The 22,183-nt window shown below is 34.9% G+C and overlaps 1 protein-coding gene across 1 annotated transcript; it reads right to left on the bottom strand.

Annotated features, from left to right (window-relative positions):
* Positions 1–8,617: 8,617 nt before the first annotated feature.
* On the bottom strand, positions 8,618–21,793 carry LOC120356024 (the record flags this gene model as incomplete). The annotated part of the gene is made up of 6 exons (XM_039444802.1): positions 8,618–9,451; positions 9,482–10,320; positions 12,606–13,180; positions 18,047–18,184; positions 20,412–20,561; positions 21,632–21,793. Coding segments are annotated over 6 exons (2,033 nt in total), but the record flags the coding sequence as incomplete, so codon positions are not given.
* Between the last annotated feature and the right edge of the window lie 390 nt (positions 21,794–22,183).

The raw sequence follows: 22,183 nt of genomic DNA, 5'->3' as shown, positions 1-22,183 counted from the left end.
TTTTAAAGTGTGAATTATTCTTCAAATTAATTCGTTTGTTCCATTCTTCAGTGTGATTCAATTATTCATCGAGTTCTTCACTCAATTACTCTGTTAAAATTGGATAAACTTTGTCTAAAACTGCAACCTCGTGTGAGCGTTTCATTGCTATTCATATTTTGTGCGAGTAATGTCACTCGCGCATTCCCTCGGGCGCATTCAGTTGCCAGGTAACAGGTAAGAGCATCAATGTGTTCTTTGAAGCTGTATTATGAGCTGCAAAACGTTTTTAAAGTGTGAATTATTCTTCAAATTAATTCGTTTGTTCTATTCTTCAGTGTGATTCAATTATTCATCAAGTTCTTCACTCAGTTACTCTGTTAAAATTGGATAAACTTTGTCTAAAATTGCAACCTCGTGTAAGCTTCAGTTGCCATTTTTCTACAATTGGCTTCACCTCGTGAACCTCAAACTTTCAAGTGCATCATCTCTACTGTTTGGAAATCAATCCAAAATCCACAATTTGAAGATCGGATTATTCGTTTGGAATTCTACTCGCTCCAGCCTACTTTCCATTGGGGGATTCACCTGCTGTAATGGACGTTTCCATGCTTGTCATCGCATGGCCTGATCACTTCATCGCTTGCTGATGTCCTGTTCCTGTTGGTATTGCAGAGTCGTTGCCTGTCTGCCTGGCCGCATCTCCTCTTCAAAATTTTATTCAGGTTATGTAAATCGTTCTTTTCAATTTTCATTTACGTATGCATCATTATTGTTTTATTAATGTCTATCTTGACATTCAACTCACTGAGGCCACTGACGCCTAATTATTATTTTATTAATGTCTATCTTGACATTCAACTCACTGAGGCCACTGACGCCTAATTATTATTTTATTAATGTCTATCTTGACATTCAACTCACTGAGGCCACTGACGCCTAATTATTATTTTATTAATGTCTATCTTGACATTCAACTCACTGAGGCCACTGACGCCTACTTATTATTTGATTAATGTCTATCTTGACATTCATCTCACTGAGGCCACTGACGCCTACTTATTATTTGATTAATGTCTATCTTGACATTCATTTCACTGAGGCCATCGACGCCTATTTATTTTTTGGATTTGACAGCTACCCTTGGCTTTACAAGTGATTCACTGAGGCCACTGACGCCTACTTGTTATTTTATTAATGTCTATCTTGACATTCTTTCACTGAGGCTACTGACGCCTATTAACTATTTAGTTAATGTCTATCTTGACATTCATTTCACTGAGGCCATCGACGCCTATTTATTTATTGGATTTGACAGCTACCCTTGGCTTTACAAGTGATTCATTGAAGGCCACTGTCGCCTATTACTCGTTCTAATTGATGTCTGTCTTGACATTCAATTCATTGAAGGCCCATGTCGCCTATATTCAACCCGGACTGTCCTCATTTGTATTTATTAGCTACCCTTAGCTCTTAAGTGATATTTTTAAGGCCAGTAACGCCTATTAATTGTTAGGTCGAAATCTATTTTGACATTCAAATCACTGAAGGCCTATGCCGCATATATTTTTTATGTATGTTATTTGCTGAGCATTTTTTTACAGCTTATTGTCATTTTTTAATCATTATTATTGTACCTTAGTAATAACTTTCATTATTGCACTCAATTTATATTCATTTCAGGTATCATTATTAATACCTTTGCATTTATTGCAATATCATTAATACCAATATCATTAATAATTTAATATCATTAATACCTTTGCAGTTATTGTCAGACCTCAATGGTCATTAATGTCATTGACCTAATTTCATTTAAATTTTGTAGTTCTCTACATTATTTCACATGTTATAATTTTCCCAAGATTTGACAATTGCCTTTGTATGTGGCCATCTGCCTATTATTATTTTATTGATCTCAAAATATTTGATTCAATCTTTGTATGTGGCCATCTGCCTATTATTATTTTATTGATCTCAAAATATTTGATTCAATCTTTGTATGTGGCCATCTGCCTATTATTATTTTATTGATCTCAAAATATTTGATTCAATCTTTGTATGTGGCCACCTGCCTATTATTATTTTATTGATCCCAAAATATTTGACACAATTGTTTTTGTATGTGGCCATCTGCCTATTATTATCTTATTATTATTAAATCTTATCTTGTTGATTCATTTAGTCTTTTATTGGTGTACTTACCCCAATTCAAGCTATCAGTATTTTCATGCACAGAATTCAAAGATTTGTTTGTAGGTATTTATACCAACTATCATCCACAGTCCACTGCCCTGCCCTTGGATTCTGTCAACTACTCAGCTGATTAACTTGAAATTTTGCATTTAGATTCTGAATTTACCGAGGATGGTTATAGACCTATTTCAAATTCTTCAAGATTTCATTACATCAAGTTATCAGTTTGTCAAGTTCTTAATTAGACTATGGGTTTTCTGCTTGTAACAAATACGTTGACATCAACAAATTACTTTACCCATCCAACTACTGTACACACAAAAGTTTTAAGCCAAATTTCCACATTTCAGTGAACGTATCCAGTACAGTAAAAATATAATTCCTTTCAGATCTAATTGGACTATTCATACTCGCTCGACCGTGCTGAGTGGGAACAGTCCAATCATAACTCATGGCAATTATATTTCCACTGATTCTGATACTGAGATGTGTAAATCCAGCTTTATGCTCAATAGGGCAGAAAAGGATTACCATTGATCTTATGAGAGTGGACATAAAATGTTTGTCTGACAATAGTACTTTACGTCACAAGTCCGGTAACGGTAGTTTACCACATAAGTATGATTGTTTCTGCCCTGAACGTAGTTGAGGGCAGAATTATTATATGAATGCGGTAAATACGTTACCGTACAAGTTACGTATAATATTTTCTGTCATGCTTTTCTCAGAAAGAATAATATTGCTGAGAAACAGTAACCATTACCTGCTGCTGCTCGAGCTACTGCATTCTATAAACATGACCTAGCCCATAGCTCCTAGGTCATAACAGACCCATCTAGCTCAAATAAAATAATTAAGGCCAATGTTAAAAAATGTCAGATGAGTTCTTACAAATTGAAACTTATTAGTTGAGTTCTAATAATATTTGAGTTATTCTATTAGTTACTCAGATATTATTAACTCACTCTCTTCTTCTTACTAAAGTTCTCAACAATAAGAAGTTTAAATTATTGTTACCAATATAACAACTAAAGATTATAACGCTAAGACTATATAGCTATTTGAATCAATTTGAATGTTCCTATTTCGGAACTGGGAAACATACTCCACTGTAAAGAAAACCATATGATCTCTTTACAGTATAGTATGCTGTAATGAAAATCACATGTTTTCTTGTTCTGCAAACAGCTGTTTACCGGCTTGATTTGATGCATGGAAAACAGCTGCAATTGAGTAAGTATGACAAAAAATAGATTTGTGTGGAAAGATTTGGTTTGATAAACTCATAGAAGCTGTAATGTAGCCGATCATTTGCCATGACTTATCACAATCCAAGATACCCCATTGTTTGAAAATTCAAAAGTGTCGACAACGGTAAAAATTCATGACAAGTAAAATTGGCCTGGAAAAAAAAATGCCTCTAGGCAGTCGCTTACAAGGATGGGACCTGGAACTATCTACAGCAGATAAACGGGCTACATCACACCTCCATAAGTATTTCAATCCAAATCTTCCCTCACAAATTTATTTCGTCAAAAACCATAAAAAGATGTAAATTTATAGCTAAAATATTATAATTCTCATTCTAATTTCCCTTTTAAATTTCAAAATCATACCACTCATCATGTGGAGGGGAGTAAAATTGCACTTCAACAATATTTACTAAACTGTTCATTGACATGATATGCTCTTGTTTTATTGCAATAAATATTCACATCGTAAACAACAAAGAATAAACACTTGAATGAAAAACTATGCATTCTTAAATACTCTCTATTCTTGATAATAGGTTTCGTAAAACGCATTTATGTGCATATTGTTTATTGGAATGAATGAAAATGTTATTAATGATTATAATAGTAGAATTTTACACAGTCTTCTAATATTCAGGCTATTATAAGGCTTCTGATGTTTCTTTAAATTCACATACAAAGGAGATGAATAGCTACCTCTTCTACATTATGAAACATTACATTCAGTTGACTCAATTTGAAAAAAACCTATTTTATCTAACTATCTAATGCATAATTGCAGTAAGTTTGTTCGATTCATTAGTCTGGGATTTGTTAATATTATCAACCATTTTTATTTATCTAATTATATCCTTTCATAAGAAATATATAATATTCCAATAGTAGAATTCATATTCTTATTAGATAGTATCCTGATTATGTGTAACCTTATCTAAATTTTGGAGAGGAATTGCTCAAGGTTACCTTATTTTTCCTCTCCCTATCATTTTGATAAGAAAAATGAATAAAACAATTTGATTGATGTCTGCTGTTTATTCAGAAGTTAGATGTTTATTTATAAAGAATAAATGAAATAAATTGATTTGATGAATTGATTGATGTTTGCAGAGTTTTGCACAGCCGCTTGTTTTATAAGCACATTCACAAGCAGCACCACGAGTGGACGGCTCCAATCTCAGTTACCGCCATCTACTGTCATCCCATCGAGCACACATTCAGCAATCTGTTGCCGCCCTTCCTCGGGGTAAGCTCCAGCATAGATACACAACATATCCCATGGTGTTGTGTATCAAGTTGGGATGATACTGTATCATGTGTGGTGATACTGTATCATTCATGGTGATACCATAGAGAAAAGATAGCATAAGAAGATATCCCATGGTGTTGTGTATCAAGTTGGGATGATACTGTATCATGTGTGGTGATACCATACAGAAAATAATATAGCTTAAGAAAATATCCCATGGTGTTGTGTATCAATTTGGGATGATACTGTATCATTCATGGTGATACCATAGAGAAAAGATAGCATAAGAAGATATCCCATGGTGTTGTGTATCAAGTTGGGATGATACTGTATCATGTGTGGTGATACTGTATCATTCATGGTGATACCATAGAGAAAAGATAGCATAAGAAGATATCCCATGGTGTTGTGTATCAAGTTGGGATGATACTGTATCATGTGTGGTGATACCACACAGAAAATAATATAGCTTAAGAAAATATCCCATGGTGTTGTGTATCAATTTGGGATGATACTGTATCATTCATGGTGATACCATAGAGAAAAGATAGCATAAGAAGATATCCCATGGTGTTGTGTATCAAGTTGGGATGATACTGTATCATGTGTGGTGATACTGTATCATTCATGGTGATACCATAGAGAAAAGATAGCATAAGAAGATATCCCATGGTGTTGTGTATCAAGTTGGGATGATACTGTATCATGTGTGGTGATACTGTATCCAAAATGTGGTGATACCATACAGAAAATATAGCTTGAGGGTGGTTGCAGACGAACCACATTCGCATGTGGGATGTGGGACCGTCATACCACAGATCAATATGACGAAACGCCCTAACGCAGAGAGACTTTCACACTACATTCGAGAAAACGGTCATTAGTGCAACAGTAATGTTATGTAATGTTCAGGTTGTAGGTTATGTTGAGGTGATTTCATAATAGTGTTTCATCGTGATAAAATTTGTAGAACCAATATTGATATTGTGGAATCTTTCCCTAATTGAAAAAAATATTTGAAATTGTCAAATTCCACTTTAATAAACACCAAGTTCACAGGACATGAAATCATGTAAATCTTGCAAACTTTGTGTTTATTAAAGCGGAGTTTGACAATAATTGTCAATTTGAGATTATTTCAAATAGTTTTTTTCATATATTTTTCATTTTCCCATGGAACACCACTCTAGATCTTCGGTTCAAGTTTTTGGCGCGCACTTTTGAAATTAATTTCCATCAGAGTGTCGTAGAGTAACTGTGAAAATTGACAAAGGCTGCTGTAGTGTATTTTCAAAATTATTCTATGATTCAAAGCAATAGTACAAATTCAAATCAAGTAGCTGGTGCTGGTGCCAGATCAAAGAATACTTTATAATTTCTAGGTTGGCTATGTTGTAAATGGAAACATTATATTATTATTATTGTTATTATCATTATATTGTCAGGACAGGTTGATTTTCCATAATAGTTCAATAGACAATAGTTGAGCTCGTATTGAGGAATGGTTCAATGTGGAGAAAGCAGAAGATAGCTTGTTTTGCCTGCGCATGCGCAGAGAAGCAAGCAGACTACAATTCAATCGACCAATGAGAGCTCTTCAAATGTTAATTGTTACAATTTACCAGGCTTCGACTGTGGGGCTAGGAATTTGTTACTAGAACTAGTTTCTGGTACAGAATCTGCCAAAATTGTTCCCATGGGACACGGAACTTTTTCCCGGGTAAATTGTGAATCGTACAATTTACCACCTTTCATTTTTCCAGAATGGGCCCAATATGAAGTACACATTAAAGTACCAATTACAATTAACTACCGAGCTATCCAATATAACCTACAAATTTGAGGTAAAATTCAAGGGAACACTATCACAGCGACTGCGATTGTAGTACAGAAGCTAGGGGAAGCGTGGTGCTCAAACCAGTGGTACCACAATCGCAAGGAAAATAATCGCTACCACAGCGCACAACGCCATGTGGAAGTATCAGAGCCACTGCCATGCCTGCCAATGCATTTCATATGCGCTGCGTTTGTGGTACCACAGAAGGAAAATAGTAGCTCCCTCATCCCACATGCGATTGTGGTTCGTCTGCAACCGCCCTAATAAAATATTCCATGGTGTTGTGTACAAGTTGAGATGATACTGTATCATATTCTGTTAATACTGTATCATTCAGGGTGATACAGTATCATTTTGTGGTGATACTGTGTCTTTAATGGTGATACCATACAGAAAAGATAGCATAAGAAGATATCCCATGGTATAGGTCGTTTATGTTCCAAATTGCATGCTGATTTCTTGTTTGCTCAAGCCGATTACTGTCGACTACTGTCTATGTTTTAATTCGTATTTTCTTTTTTCTGTATGTATGTAACGCATTTACGGCCAAACGCGTTGTTAGAATTCTATGAGATTTGGCAGGAATATTCTTCCTTTTTTAACTGCGCGTCGATGTATACACAAGACTTTTGAAATTTTTCATTTTGAGGATAATATAAAAGGAAAAGTAATCTTCTCCATACTACGACATCACTATATTTATATATCATCTACTCTGAAGATAGGATTAATCAGCTTATAGAATTATTCATAATCAATCAGCTGACAAGTGGATTATTCATTGCATGCATTACACAGATGTCTGGAGAAGCCGATCAACAAGTGACACCAGATACTTGTGGATGAGAAAACTGCGTGAGGTCTACTGTTCACAGAACTACTAGTATTACTATTTTGGCCGGGTGAGAGTGTAAGAACGGCACAATATGAGAGACTAGTAGCGTCACATAGCTCCACGAAAAAAACTACCAGGACTCTCGGCTTGAGTTAAATCAAATCAAATCGTTTATTGCACAAAAATATATACAGAATACAACTGAAAGGAAATTGACAACTTTGTGCTACACGTCGGCAAAAGAAAACTTGTACGCCGACGTGGAGTCTTAATATAACTTATTCACTTATACATTAATATTAATATATAAAATGATCCTACAATATTATAATATAGGCTAACAGTAATTAACATTCAACCAACCAAATATTCCATTCTAAGAAATAACAATAAATTGAAGATATACATAAAGCTGAATTTAAGATTCATACAACATCAATCAATATTAAACCAAATCATTAATGAATAAAAATAATTTTCTTTCACCAGGTATGGAAATCTTTTATTTTAGGCTTCTTTATCAACCATCCTCTTGGAACTTTATTATAGAATTTATTTCTCAAATATGAAATACTTCTACGGGATAGGGTGCTATCAACTCTTTCAATTGTGATTAAGTTTTGAGCGACTTGTCTAGTTACTCTTTGAAAATTTTGAATATTTTTTAATTTGAGCACATGTTTCTTAATAGTCTTTAAAATGAACAATTGTCTTATAGTGAACAGATTGGAATTTTGAAACAATGTGACACTTGGGAAATCTCTCGGATACCTCATTATTGTTTTGATAACTAACTTTTGTAAAACAAATAGAGGTTTTAAAGTTGAATCAAAAGTTCTCCCCATATAGAATTACCATACTGAACTAAGGATTGGAATAGAGCAAAATAAACAGATTTTAGTAATTTTAGACTCAAAATACTTCTAAGCATGTACATTTTTAATTTGACCACCCTTAATTTTCTACAAAGGTAGCTAATCTGAGGTGACCAGCGTAGATGCTTATCAACAAAAATACCAAGATACTTGTAATTGTTTACACTCTCAATAACCTCATTGCAAGAATCACATGGATACCTGTTACAAGCATTATTCAAACAAAGCCTGTTCATATCTAGATCTCCTCTTGTTGTTGGACTGAAGGTCATACATTTTGTTTTACCAATAATTACATTTTAGCCACTGAGAAACCTTATAGTAACCCACTTTTGTTTGCTTGATAACATCTTCCCAGGAATCTTCTTGGAAGATAAGTGCTGTGTCATCAGCAAAACAAATTGTCTTATACCCAACTGAGTCCAGTACACTAGGCAGGTTATTAACATAGATCAAAAATAAAACTGGTCCCAATACAGTCCCTTGAGGTAGACCCCATGTCACCAATGTTATTTTACAATGTTAGTTAACAATGACATTTGACGCCCTATACTTTGAGATATCTTTCTAACGCTCTAATGCTATCTTTCCTCTATGGCTCCATTCCATTCTTTATTAACGAGCGTAGCCTCGACTATAGTGAGGTCCACGTTATTATGGCAGTATTTGATTAACATATTGTTGTTGCTATCCTTGTCTATCATTCGACAAAGCAGATAGCGCTATTCTCCACCACCTCCGCAAAGTTTCCAGATCGTTTTTTAATAATGTAGAAATATAATCAATTGATGTTGTAGTTTTAGTTTTTTGGAGAAATAAACATTTATTTATTATTATTTATTTATTTACTTAAAGTACTCAATCAATCAATCTCTATCTTTTCTTCTCTCTGTCGTTCTCTCTCATTATGGGCCAGTATCTCTCTCTCTCTTTTATCCTTTACCCTCTCCTTCTTCTAAACTAATCCTCTCTGACCGAGTAGACGAACCGCCTCTCTAGTCGTGCCTCACCATCATCACTCTGTCTTTCTCTTTCATTATCAGTCTGCATATATCTCTCTTTCACTGACTTCCTCTCCAACCGCGCCTCAACTGCTCACTCAACTGACGCCTCAATGCAGCCAGCTGAGGTCTGTCAGCCAAATTAATACTCTCCTCACTGTCAATTGCGTGGTCATACAACTCACAAGCGTACACCACTGACCAATCAGGGCCCAGTTTGGCAGCAGAGGACCAATCAGAGCTTATCTCAGGAGTAGAGGACCAATCAGAGCTCATCTCAGGAGTAGAGGACCAATCAGGGCTCATCTCAGGAGCAGAGGACCAATCAGGGCTCATCTCAGGAGCAGAGGACCAATCAGAGCTCATCTCAGGAGTAGAGGACCAATCAGGGCTCATCTCAGGAGCAGAGGACCAATCAGAGCTCATCTCAGGAGTAGAGAACCAATCAGAGCTCATCTTAGAAGCAATGGACCAATCAGAAGGCACTTGATGAGCTGAAAACCAATCAGGAGAGACTTGGCGAACAGTGGACCAATCAGGAGTAACCTGAGGAGTTGAGGACCAATCAGGAGTGACTTGAGAAGCTGAGGGCCAATCAGGGGTAACTTCAGAAAAAGAAGAACCATTAGATGCCACTTCAGGAGCTGAGGACTCATTCACCATTTCAGGAGAAGAGGAACTATTAGATGTCTTTTCATGAATAAAGGACACCACTTCAGGATAAGAGAAACCATTAGATGTATTTTCATGAATAGAGGACACCACTTCAGGATCAGAGGAACCAATAGATGTCTTTTCATGAATAGAGGACACCACTTCAGGATCAGAGGAACCATTAGATGTATTTTCATGAATAGAGGAAGAGGAACCATTTGATATATTTTCATGAATAGAGTACCGATTCGAGATTGTGCTGAGAATAGAGCCGTTCGGCTTGAAACGCACCCATTCGGTGTAGCGATAGCGGTCGGTGCGCATTGTGTAGCCCATGACGGCAATTTCGGATAATCGAGGCCGGTCGCTGTTCGGTTTAAGCGTAGGGTAGAGGCTGGGACGCGGGTACTGGCTGAATGCTGCTCGTTTCCACTTTGCTGTCGTCTGCAACAAAAAGTGAGTCAAATTAAAACGACTTTGTATTGCCACAACTTAGGATACAACCACACTGGAAGCGGAGCAGAGCGTGACGTAAGGAGCGTCGTGAAGTTTGCAGTTTCAACTAACATTATTCATCACTGAATAAAATAAATGTTCAATTACTTTCATTGAGAGTAGCCATTTCACAAAAACACCTAGTTACCAAAATGTTTGACTTCAGATACTGCTTTTGAATATCACTGAAGATGACGCCATAGTTGTTGAAACAATATAATAAATAAAAATAGAAATCCAAGTACCATTTTTACTTTCCTTGCCCTATAGGTAAGGAAAATATTGCTTTCCGAAAAAAATTAGGGTACCCCAATTTCTAAATTTCTATACGTTTCAAGGTCCCCTGAGTCCAAAAAAGTGGTTTTTGGGTATTGGTCTGTGTGTGTGTGTGTGTGTGTGTGTGTGTGTGTGTGTGTGTGTGTGGTGTGTGTGTGTGTGTGTGTGTGTGTGTATGAGTGTGTGTGTGTATGAGTGTGTGTGTGCGTCTGTGTACACGATATCTCATCTCCCAATTAACGGAATGACTTGAAATTTGGAACATAAGGTCCTTACACTACAAGGATCCGACACGAACAATTTCGATCAAATGCAATTCAAGATGGCGGCTAAAATGGCGAAAATGTTGTCAAAAGCAGGGGTTTTCGCGATTTTCTCGAAAATGGCTCCAACGATTTTGATCAAATTTATACCTAATATAGTCATTGATGAGCTATATCAGCTGCCACAAATCCCATATCTGAGAAATTTCAGGAGCTCCGCCCCATCTATGCAAAATTTGATTTTAGATTTCCAATTATCAGGTCTCATATATTATAATTTAAACGAAAAATTTCAAGTGGAAAAGATTGAGCATGAAAATCTCTTCAAATAATGACCAGTAACATTTTCACCTGAAATTGAATGAAAATAAGCTTGAAATTTGAGAAAATGTGATTATTCAATTGCAAACTGTTGGCAAGTGTTGATTCTATTAAACCAGTCACTATGAAGAGATATCAGATCTCGTGTGTCTCCAGCGTATTGTCCTGTCACCAGCTGGCTCAGATCTTTGAATAGTAGACTTGAGATGTGCGTGAACACTAGCGACAGGTGATCAATTTTCATAACGGCAAGGAAAGTTGTGTGAGTGCGCCACACCAGATTTTTAAAATTGTTTAGTCACAACATGTTTCGGCTATATGATGCCACTAGCCGTCAGGCTCGCTTCGCTCGCCATATCCGTCTAGCCAGGGGGCTCCGCCCCCTGGACCCCCGACTGGATCGTCCAAGAATGAGATCAGCAGGCTCGCCTGCATTTTTATCATAATTATGTTAGGACAATCCAGTCGGGGGTCCAGACTAAACGTCTGGCTAAACGGATAAGGCGAGCGAAGCGAGCCTGACGGTTAGTAATATAATATTCCCAGGATTGAAGTAGCAGTGCCCAATCAATTTTTCCGCGATAAATGCATTTAAATCTTCAACTTGGTGCCAACCTAACAAAGTCAACTCAACTTGATGCCAACCTGACAAAATTATTAATTTAGTTGCCAGTTAACAACTGTTTCGAAGAGGTACTCTATCTTGATTATAGTTCTATAGTAACATATGATATGGAAATTTCAATTATAATTAACAGATTGGGAGAAGAAGAATATACATGCTAAAAGACGAACTTTAAACCCTTAAAAACAACCCTTAGAGTTGAAATATTGCCAAAAGATTTCTTAGTGCGCCTCTAAAGGGCCAACTGAACATACCTACCAAATTTGAACGTTTTTGGTCCGGTAGATTTTTAGTTATGCGAGTGAGTGAGTCAGTCAGTCAGTGAGTGAGTGCCATTTCGCTTTTATATATATAGATCATCAAGTCTACATAAAATTTATATTCAAGAGAAGCCCTAAAGAAAAAAGACAACTTGTTGAAACAAGTATGTAATCTCTAATATAATAAAGGAAATAATTGGCTTATGGGTAGAAAATTCACGAATGACGCATCATCATATTATATTTATTATAATTATGATCTTTAATTGTCAATAAAATAAATAAATAAATCATCATGTCTCAACTACTAAACTGATTAAGGCCATGCAAAGGCTAAAAATAAACTTTCTACTGGTGATATTTTTAAAAGTTGTATTTTTAAACACCATAGGTGTTGAATCATGTTTGTAACTTTTTAACAAATTAGTGATATTTTTAGACAATATTCTAGTGTTTTATTAAACTTTTCATGAATGAAAGCCGACTCACCGGATTGACACTGTTCTCCTGAAGCAAGAGAGGCACCAAACTGTTTCCCTCAGTGCAGAGCAATTGCTGCTTTTCACCAGTTGAACACTTCTCCAATGGATCGAACCCAGCCAGCTCCACCAGGGTTGGAAACAAATCCACCAATTCCACTAGCTCATTGCGCACGCGCCACTTTTTCTCTTGCTCCTTAGACTGTTGTTCCAGTTTCTTCTGTCCAGTGAGTAGACCTTGTTCACTCTTCCGTTTCTGAATCCATAGATCCTGATCTTTTTGTTCCTGTTTCTGTTGTTCCAGTTTCTTCTGTCCAGTGAGTAGACCTTCTTCACTCTTCCGTTTCTGAATCCATAGATCCTGATCTTTTTGTTCCTGATTCAGTTGTTCTAGTTTCTTCTGTCCAGTGTGTAGACCTTGTTCACTCTTACGTTTCTGAATCCATAGATTCTGATCTTTTTGTTCCTGATTCAGATGTTTCCCTTTTTGTTGAAGTTGAGGCACCTTAAGTATGAATGGAACTCGTGTGGCCACCTCATAATTACTGAACTTAGACCATTCTCCATGCTCTCCAAGTGACCAGCCTGTACACACAAAAATCAACATTTCGTTAATACATAAAATAGAATATTATAGTAAGCTTTAAAATTAATAGAATATTAGATTAAGAATACAAATTATAACTAATTTTATTAATTTCAAAGGGTACTATTTTTAAATATATTCATTATTATAAATATTTATAGATCACCTATCAACTCAAAAATATCATTGAATCTCTTTTTTACACACCTCAATAAGTTCCATACGCAATCAAACGAGGATAGACGAGACTCACCTTCCAACCATTAGAAATAGCTTAATACTCTCCTCCTCAACTAAATTCTTGGGACTTGTAATCGACCAGAATTTTTCCTGGAAGGAGCACATTAAGAGCTTAATGAAAAAATTGAATCAGGCCTATTTTGTAATTTCAACTCTTTCCAACTCACTCGACAGAAACACATTATTGACTGTCTATTATGTATATGTTTACTCCCACTTGAGCTACGGCACAATATTTTGGGGTAACTCTGTAGACAGCCGAAGAATCTTCATCATACAGAAAAAGATATTGAGAGTTATCTGTAGACTGAGATCAAGGGACTCATGTAAAGCATTTTTCAAACACCTTAACATACTCACACTTCCTTCCATTTACATTTACCAGCTAGTAGTTTTTGTTAAAGTAAATATCAATAAGCTCCAATTTTGTACAGATAATCATAAATATAATACTCGAAATAGAAATATTATTGCATTTCCAATCCATAGAAATGTAGCTTTTGAAAAAACTCCATTTTATTCAGGAATGAGACTCTATAATAGGCTACCAACAGACATTCGAAACATTGAATCAGTCATTTTATTCAAACAGGCAGTCAAAAAAATATTATTAGAGAAAAGCCTATACGCAATCTCAGAATTTTATTCACAAGAAAATTGATTTTTTTATATATGATATATATCATTACCATCCTTAAAGATACTTGACACAAAAATTATTATTTTGATTGTATGTATTATAGTATTAGGATTAGTATTAGTACTGACAAGTTACCTGTCAAATGGGATTATTCCCAAAATTGATGTAATGTAGGTCTAATGATTATTAATAAATAAATAAATAAACTATAGTTCTAATTTATAAATAAAAGAAAGTAGCGCTGAATTCATACATTTTGAGAAACTTTTGTTAATTTTATTCAAAAAATCATTTAATTTTGGTAATGAAACACTAGAATTTTGTCTACAAATAACACAAATTTATAGAAAAGCTAGCAGGTAACCAGTGCTCCACAAGGGTCTAATTAAAAACTTGACAAACTGAAATCTTGAAGAATTTCAGGCCTATAACCATCCTCGGTAAATTAAGAATGAATATGCGAATCTTCCAGTTAATAAGTTCAGTAGTTCAGACGTGATGATGCGTCATTCGTGAATTTTCTAACCCGCACATTTATAAGCCAATTCTTTCCTTTATTATATTAGAGATTACATACTTGTTTCAACAAGTTTTCTTTTTTCTTTAGGGCTACTCTTGAATATAAACTTTATGCAGACTTGATAATCTATATATATATATATATAATATATATATATATATATATATATAATATATATATATATATATATATATATATATATATAGATATAGATATAATCATGTAGCCGAAACATGTTGTGAGTAAACAATTTAAAAAAAAGTACTTGGATTTCTATTTTTATTTATTGACCGAGCGAAGTGAGGTCTAAGATTCAAGTCGACGGTTTGGCATTTCTCTTAATTTTTAAATGTTTATGTTGTGCAGAAACGCGGTAATAGATTTTCATGAAATTTGACAGGTATGTTCCTTTTCAAATTGCGCGTCGACGTATACATACGGTTTTTTGAAATTTTGCACTTTAAGGATAATAGAAAAGGAAAAGGAGTCTCCTTTGAACGCCAATACTACCGTAAAAATCAGACTTTAGAATTATTCATCATAAATCAGCTGTCTAGTGGACTACTAGTAGATATGTGAACAGTAGACCTCGCGCTCAGTAAGTTACATTGACCTGTTGTTATGTTTTCTCAAAAATTAATAAATAATTTATCAATTTAAAATGTCTAGAAAAAATCCTAAATAAATATAGAGCTTTCTGTCCTATCGTATCGTGACGTGTCGTCCCGGAATGTGAGTGTGAGCGCTGTTATCAGGTCTGGCTGCAACTGTCTACAACGTTGATGGAAAGATACAATTTTCAAGATGTTCCATGTTTTTGAACGGGTAGTATTATAGTCAACTGTCTACTAAGGTTGATGGAAAAATAAATTTTCAAGATGTTCGATGTTTTTGAACGGGTAGTATTATAGTCCACTAGACAGCTGATTTATGATGAATAATTCTATAGTCTGATTTTTACGGTAATATTGGCGTATGAAGTAGGCTCCTTTTTCCTTTTACATTATCCTTGAAATGCAAAATTTCCAAAAACCTTGTATATACGTCGACGCGCAATTTAAAAAGGAACATACCTGTCAAATTTAATGAAAATCTATTACCGCGTTTCGCCGTAAATGCGCAACATAAAAACATATAAACATTTAAAACATTAAGAGAAATGCCAAACCGTCGACTTGAATCTTAGACCTCACTTCGCTCGGTCAATAATAATACTACCCGTTCAAAAACATCGAACATCTTGAAAATGTATCTTTCCATCAACGTTAGTAGACAGTTGACTATAATACTATCCGTTCAAAAACATCGAACATCTTGAAGATGTATCTTTCCATCAACGTTGTAGACAGTTGCAGCCAGACCTGATAACAGCGCTCACATTCCGGGACGATACATCACGGTACGATAGGACAGAAAGCTCTATATTTATTCTAGACATTTTAAATTGATAAATTATTTATTAACTTTTGAGAAAACATAACAACAGGTCAATGTAACTTACTGAGCGCGAGGTCTACTGTTCACATATCTACTAGTAGTCCACTAGACAGCTGATTTATGATGAATAATTCTAAATCCTGATTTTTACGGTAGTATTGGCGTTCAAAGGAGACTCCTTTTTCCTTTTGTATTATCCTTAAAATGCAAAATTTCAAAAAACCGTATGTATACGTCGACGCGCAATTTGAAAAGGAACATACCTGTCAAATTTCATGAAAATCTATTGCGTCATCTTCACTGATATCCAAAAGCAGTATCTGAAGTCAAACATTTTGATAACTAGGTGTTTTTGTGAAATGGCTACTCTCAATAAAAATTAATTGAACATTTATTTTATTCAGTGATGAATAATGTTAGTTGAAACTGTATTTCAATACAGGTCTACTTGAAAAATTGTAAAGGCTAAATTTAAAGATTAACAAGGCCCGGTTGCACAAAAACCTGTTTAATCTAATCTTAGTTATTTAGGCCTAGTGCTAATTAATGTCATTTTCACATTTCAACTACCGTTAAAATTCAACAGACTTTTCTGCAACCGGGCCTGAGATTAACAAAGAGAAAATTAAAATTCAATCTCAAATTTGTTTTTAATCTATTCATCAACGTACATCAACCATTTATAGCTCCAAGCTCCCATTAGAAGCGGTTACTACAGTGAGGTCCACGTTATAATGGCAGTAGAGAAAGATAGGAGAACAACGTTGGCAACCCTCTGTCTTATCAATGCCTTCTATGGAGGGTAGCTGATACTGGTTTATTAATGTAATATAATAATAATAATAATAATAATAAATTCATTTATTCTTCCAATTTATACATTACATATAATCAGAATTATGAATAGTAGAGTAGATAATATTTTACATCAATAGAAGAATAAATAATTTTTTATTAATTTAATTAATAAATAATTTTAATTAATAATAATTAATAATTTAATTTAATAAGTACCACGAGGACTAAAAGTCCTGTTTGGGGCACCATCATATTTTTAATTAAGAAAAAAAGCAATGAATTATTTTGCCGAGTCGGAACTTGTATAATATGACAGGGTAAGGAATTTTTAGCTTAGATAATACATGTATATTAACATTTTTATCCACTTTCCCTCATTTGAAAAGAATAACAAACAATCAATGCACATTCCAAGCAATTAGCAGACTCATAAATTTCATTTTATAAGTTTCCGTCCATAATCATCAACATTACACGAAAACAACTCATGTATCTTGAATAATTATTATCTTCACACAATTTCCAAGAGAGTAAGAAGACATTATTTGTCTCTTTGTAACAGTTTAAAGAAGGATAAACAAAGCTTATCAGATTTTGAAGAGTGATGAGTTATAATGTTATAATGTGATGAGTTATAAACAAAGCTTATCAGTGCGTTAACTTTTTAAACAAAGAAACTTTGTTACAAAATTAAATTGGATGAAACCTTGTAACAGTTTCATCCAATGAAACCCGCATAATTTATATCTATTCCACTCTTGAAAATAAACTCTCCACATCATTTTGTAATAGAAGCCAACTGTTCATTCTCGTTTAAAATAATCTATTATATTTTATTAAGCAGGAAATTATATTTTTCAATAATTTCATAATTAAGAATTTAAGATGAAATATTTTGTTAATTATTGATTCTACATTGTTAAGAGACGATCTGGCAACAGAGCAAAGCGGGAAAGAGATCCGCTTTGTTGAATGATAGACAAGGATAGCAATACCATTGCTAATCAAACACTGCCATTATAACGTGGACCTCACTATAGCTGCTAAGGGAACGCGGAATTAGAAATTTCCGTAGCTGAAATGAACATGACATCTCCAATTCCATGTTCCCTTGACAGCTAGTGGACGCTACTATTGTCCCCGTGTGCAGCGTGCTTCACTGTAATAGACAAAACATAATGAGAAACGAATGGATTTGGGTGGCTTCCGAACCAAGCAGTGACAACTCACCATGATCTCCAATCAGTGCGACAATTGTATTATTATCTAATCCTTCGTTTTCAAGTGTCAGCAGCAGTTCACCAACTAACTCGTCAATGTAAGTAACTGCCGCGTTGTAACTCTGGATTATGCGTTTCATCCAATCCACTGCAATACAAACAATATCTTTACAATTAATAGAAAATGATATACAGAGTGATTATAATAGTACTTTACGTAACAAGTCCGGTAACGATAATTTACCGCATAAGTATGATTGTTTCTGCCCGAAACTTAGTTGAGGGCAGAATTATCATTCGAATGCGGTAAATACGTTACCGTACAAGTTACGTATAATATTTTTTGTCGTACTTATCTGAGAAAGAATGATATTTCTGTGAAACAGAAACCATTACCTGCTGCTGCTCGAACTAATGCATTCTATAAACATGACCTAGCCCGTAGCGCCTAGTTCTTAACAGACAGACCCTTCGAGCTCAAATAAAATAATAAAGGCCTAAATTATAAGATTTCAGATAAAATAATAACTTGAAACTCCTTAAATGAGTTCTTCAATTATTTGAGTTAGTATATTAATTACTCAGATGTTATTAGGACACTGTCCTAACATACTCGACTGTAAAGAAAACATATGATCTCTTTACAGTATAGTATCATAGCCACCTCTAATACAAGGCCCCGGCCTACGATATTGCAACGTCGCAGTGTAGGCCTAGAATCTAATACATGATTGGTGAAAAAGATTTTAAAAAATTCCAGCTGATCTTTTTCACCAATCATGCATTAGATTCTAGGCCTACGATGCGACGTTGCAATATCGTAGGCCGGGGCCTTGTATTAGAGGTGGCTATGATAGTATGCTGTAATGAAAACTGCATGTTTTCTTGTTCTGCAAACAGCTGTTTACCGGCTTGATTTAATGCACGGAAAACAGCTGCAATTGAGTAAGTATGACAAAAAAGGACTTTACAACTTTGAAAGCACTTAAATATTTATTGAAATTACTTACAGAGTTGAGAAAGGTGTTATTTTGTTACAAAACACACAAGTTTAAGGTGTGGGTGTTATATTGGTTCGATGTGACAGCCGTTGTTGATGGGACCTAACCTAACCATCACACCGATAATAGATTTCTTGCCACACTCGTACCAGCATATCAAGCGTAACCTGTGCAACCGCAGCGATCCGAATGTGATCCGATTTCGGACGTCATTAAGATTGTCTGGTAGAGGCGAAATCCAGGGCACGGTTCTATCTCCGATTTTGTTTTTGGTTAATATAAATGATATCTATCAAGTCTTCCTATCAAGAAATGTAGAGTTTTGTCTTCTGCTGATGATACTGCATTGGGAGTTCATGGGACAACGTGATATCCTTAACCAACATCGGACTCTCTGGTGTGAGAAATGCGTTGACACTGAACTACTCGAAGAGCGTTTATATGACTTTTTCACAAAACTCAAGTACTCAACCCAATGATCTCAGACTTCAATTGAATGCAGTGAGAGTACACAATATCAATTGCTTGTATGGTGTGAACGGTAGCAATCATAATCAAAAACTTAAATTCATCAGAATTGATTTTTTCTTCAAATTTCACTCATTTTTGAGAAATCATAACTCAGTACTCATTGGAGATAGAGAGTTCCAAATGATCTCATTTTATTCAGACTTTTATAATCTACAAAAAAGGCGAGAACAAATTTTTCTGTCTGATTACGAGTTTTTTGAAAATAGCTGAAAACTGGAAAATGAGCCGAAAATACGAGGTTAAAGCACAAGGAAATTTTGCATGAAGAAATTTGTTCTGGACTCATATTATGTACCCAAATAATATATTAAAAAACCAGAACTACAATATAAATTGCAAGCACACCCCCTTTTTCATGTCTATATTGACTGGACTATCTGTAGATTGGCTGGCTTCGTATAAAATGAGCGCTGCTATCCAGAGATTGTCAGTTTGATGTAAGGGTAAGCTACCTACCTGACTGGCAAATAATTTATGGATAGTAGCTTTAATCGAATTTCCATCTAGGTGTTCATTAATTAGCATTTGAATAAATGGAATTTCTCATCAATTTCAATCTGTAGCTTTAATTTAAGTTGTTGCTATTGTGCTGCTAGCATTATTTATATATTACATTTCACAATCACAATTTCAAATTGATGATTGGGTGATAATCAACAGGATAAACCCAAAACTGTTTCTCTCCCTAATTTTGATGAAAATGGTCAAAATGAGGTAATGAAAACACTTTTATAAAGTGTTTATTGTCAAAAGTTAATTATTGCTACCTATAAAAATTTATAATTATGTTCATGATTATAAAATGTTGATGAAATAAATTAAATTCAATTGAGAATGGTCCACCTGGCATTGGTTGAAACGGAAAGAGCAGTTTGAGTTTGGCAATGTCGTCCCTTTCGCGCAAATCATTCCACGGATTCCAAGCGACCGTCGGCGATCCATAGGGTCGCTGTCTGTTGTCCGGCAATGTCACATTCTCCAACGGATGGTAATCTACGACAACAAGTAACCAAATTAATAAAAATTTTAAAAAATAGACAACAAAGTTTAGAAGGAAAGTACAATGAAGAAGACAGTGTTTACGAGAAAATGGGAAAAGAAGACAAAGTGAATGTGAACATTCCAAATAGACGATAAGTTTAAAAGAAAATGACTGATTGGAAAACAGAGTTCGAAAGAAAACGATAAAAGAAGAAAAGTTCACAGTAAACATCCACAAGTGCAAATAAAAAAGCGGATAGCGGTATCTCTTTCTCGCTTTGCTTTAAATAAATAAATAAATTTATTAGCCAAAAACAGGATGTCACAATTTGACATATAGGCCAGTCAATATAACAGTTACAACACTCAGTCAATACAAATATTGTCAATAAAAAACAATGCAAAGTCACATTTACAATAAAAACATGTACGGTATATTAATCCTATTCTTATAACAGTAATATTAATAAGTTCTAAATATCGAAATCTTCTACATTCATTTTCATGCCGATAAACTCTTTAACCCTGTAAAAGGGAAATGTTTCAAGAGAAATGTTTCTAAAATCTGTTTGAACCTCGTGTCATTAATTTGCGTCACCTCAATAGGAAGCCTATTCATCAATTTAATTGCAACATTCGAGGGACTTTGATCAGTTTTATGCAGTCTGCTTCGTGTTACATTGAGCGTCTGATTGGATCTTGTCTTATAAGAATGAATTACATTTTTCAACTCCATTTTCTCCGGATTTGCTTTCAGAAATAGCAAGCATTGCAATATATATAATGAATATAGAGTTAGAATGCGAAGACCTTTATAAATATCTGTACAATGTTCCCTGGCGATGACTCTGACAGCCCTCTTTTGCATTATGAAAATGTCTTGTGCTTGTGAAGATCAGCCCCAGACTATAAGGCCATATGAAATGTGTGGATGAAAAATACCAAAATAAGCGTGACGTAGTCCATGTTGGTGCAGCTGCCCACAATCACACCGCTGCTCAACCTACTTTTCACAACAGCAATGTGTTGTGCCCAACTTAGAGTAGGCTCAATAATTATTCCTAGGAATTTCTGCCTCTTACCAGTATCATTTGTTGCTGATCCCTTTTTGAGCCTAAAAGTAACTGTTGTGGTTTTGGCTTTGTTGATGAACAGTTCGTTGGCATTCAACCAAGTCTGCACCGACTCCAGATTCCTCTCTGACAGTGCAACAGCTTGAGCATCATTTTTATGCTTATTAAGAACTGCGGTAAAAAAGTAAATTCGTATGGCTTTTGTTGGTGGGGAGTCCCTTGCGGGAAGGTCCCACCGCCTGAATATATAATTTAAGCCGTCAATGGGCCTTACGACTGTCATACTTCAGCCGGGACCGACAATTTAACGTGTCCATCCGATAACACGGGAGTGATCTGGTTAAAAAACTTTTCGTATTGAGAGGGTTTGAACCCGGTATCATCGGCAAACATGAAGATTTTTGTTGGGACATTTATACTAAGATCATTTGTTGCCAGATAGTCTTTTAACAGTGTACAATATTAATATTTAATTAACAAGATATTTCATTTTAATTATGAATTATTGAAAAATATAATTTCTGCTTAGTAAAATATAATTCAAAATAAATAATAAATAAT

Source organism: Nilaparvata lugens, unplaced genomic scaffold (genome assembly GCF_014356525.2).
Source record: "Nilaparvata lugens isolate BPH unplaced genomic scaffold, ASM1435652v1 scaffold5550, whole genome shotgun sequence".
NCBI lineage: Eukaryota > Metazoa > Arthropoda > Insecta > Hemiptera > Delphacidae > Nilaparvata > Nilaparvata lugens.
This window is presented reverse-complemented; position numbering and strand designations above follow the sequence as displayed.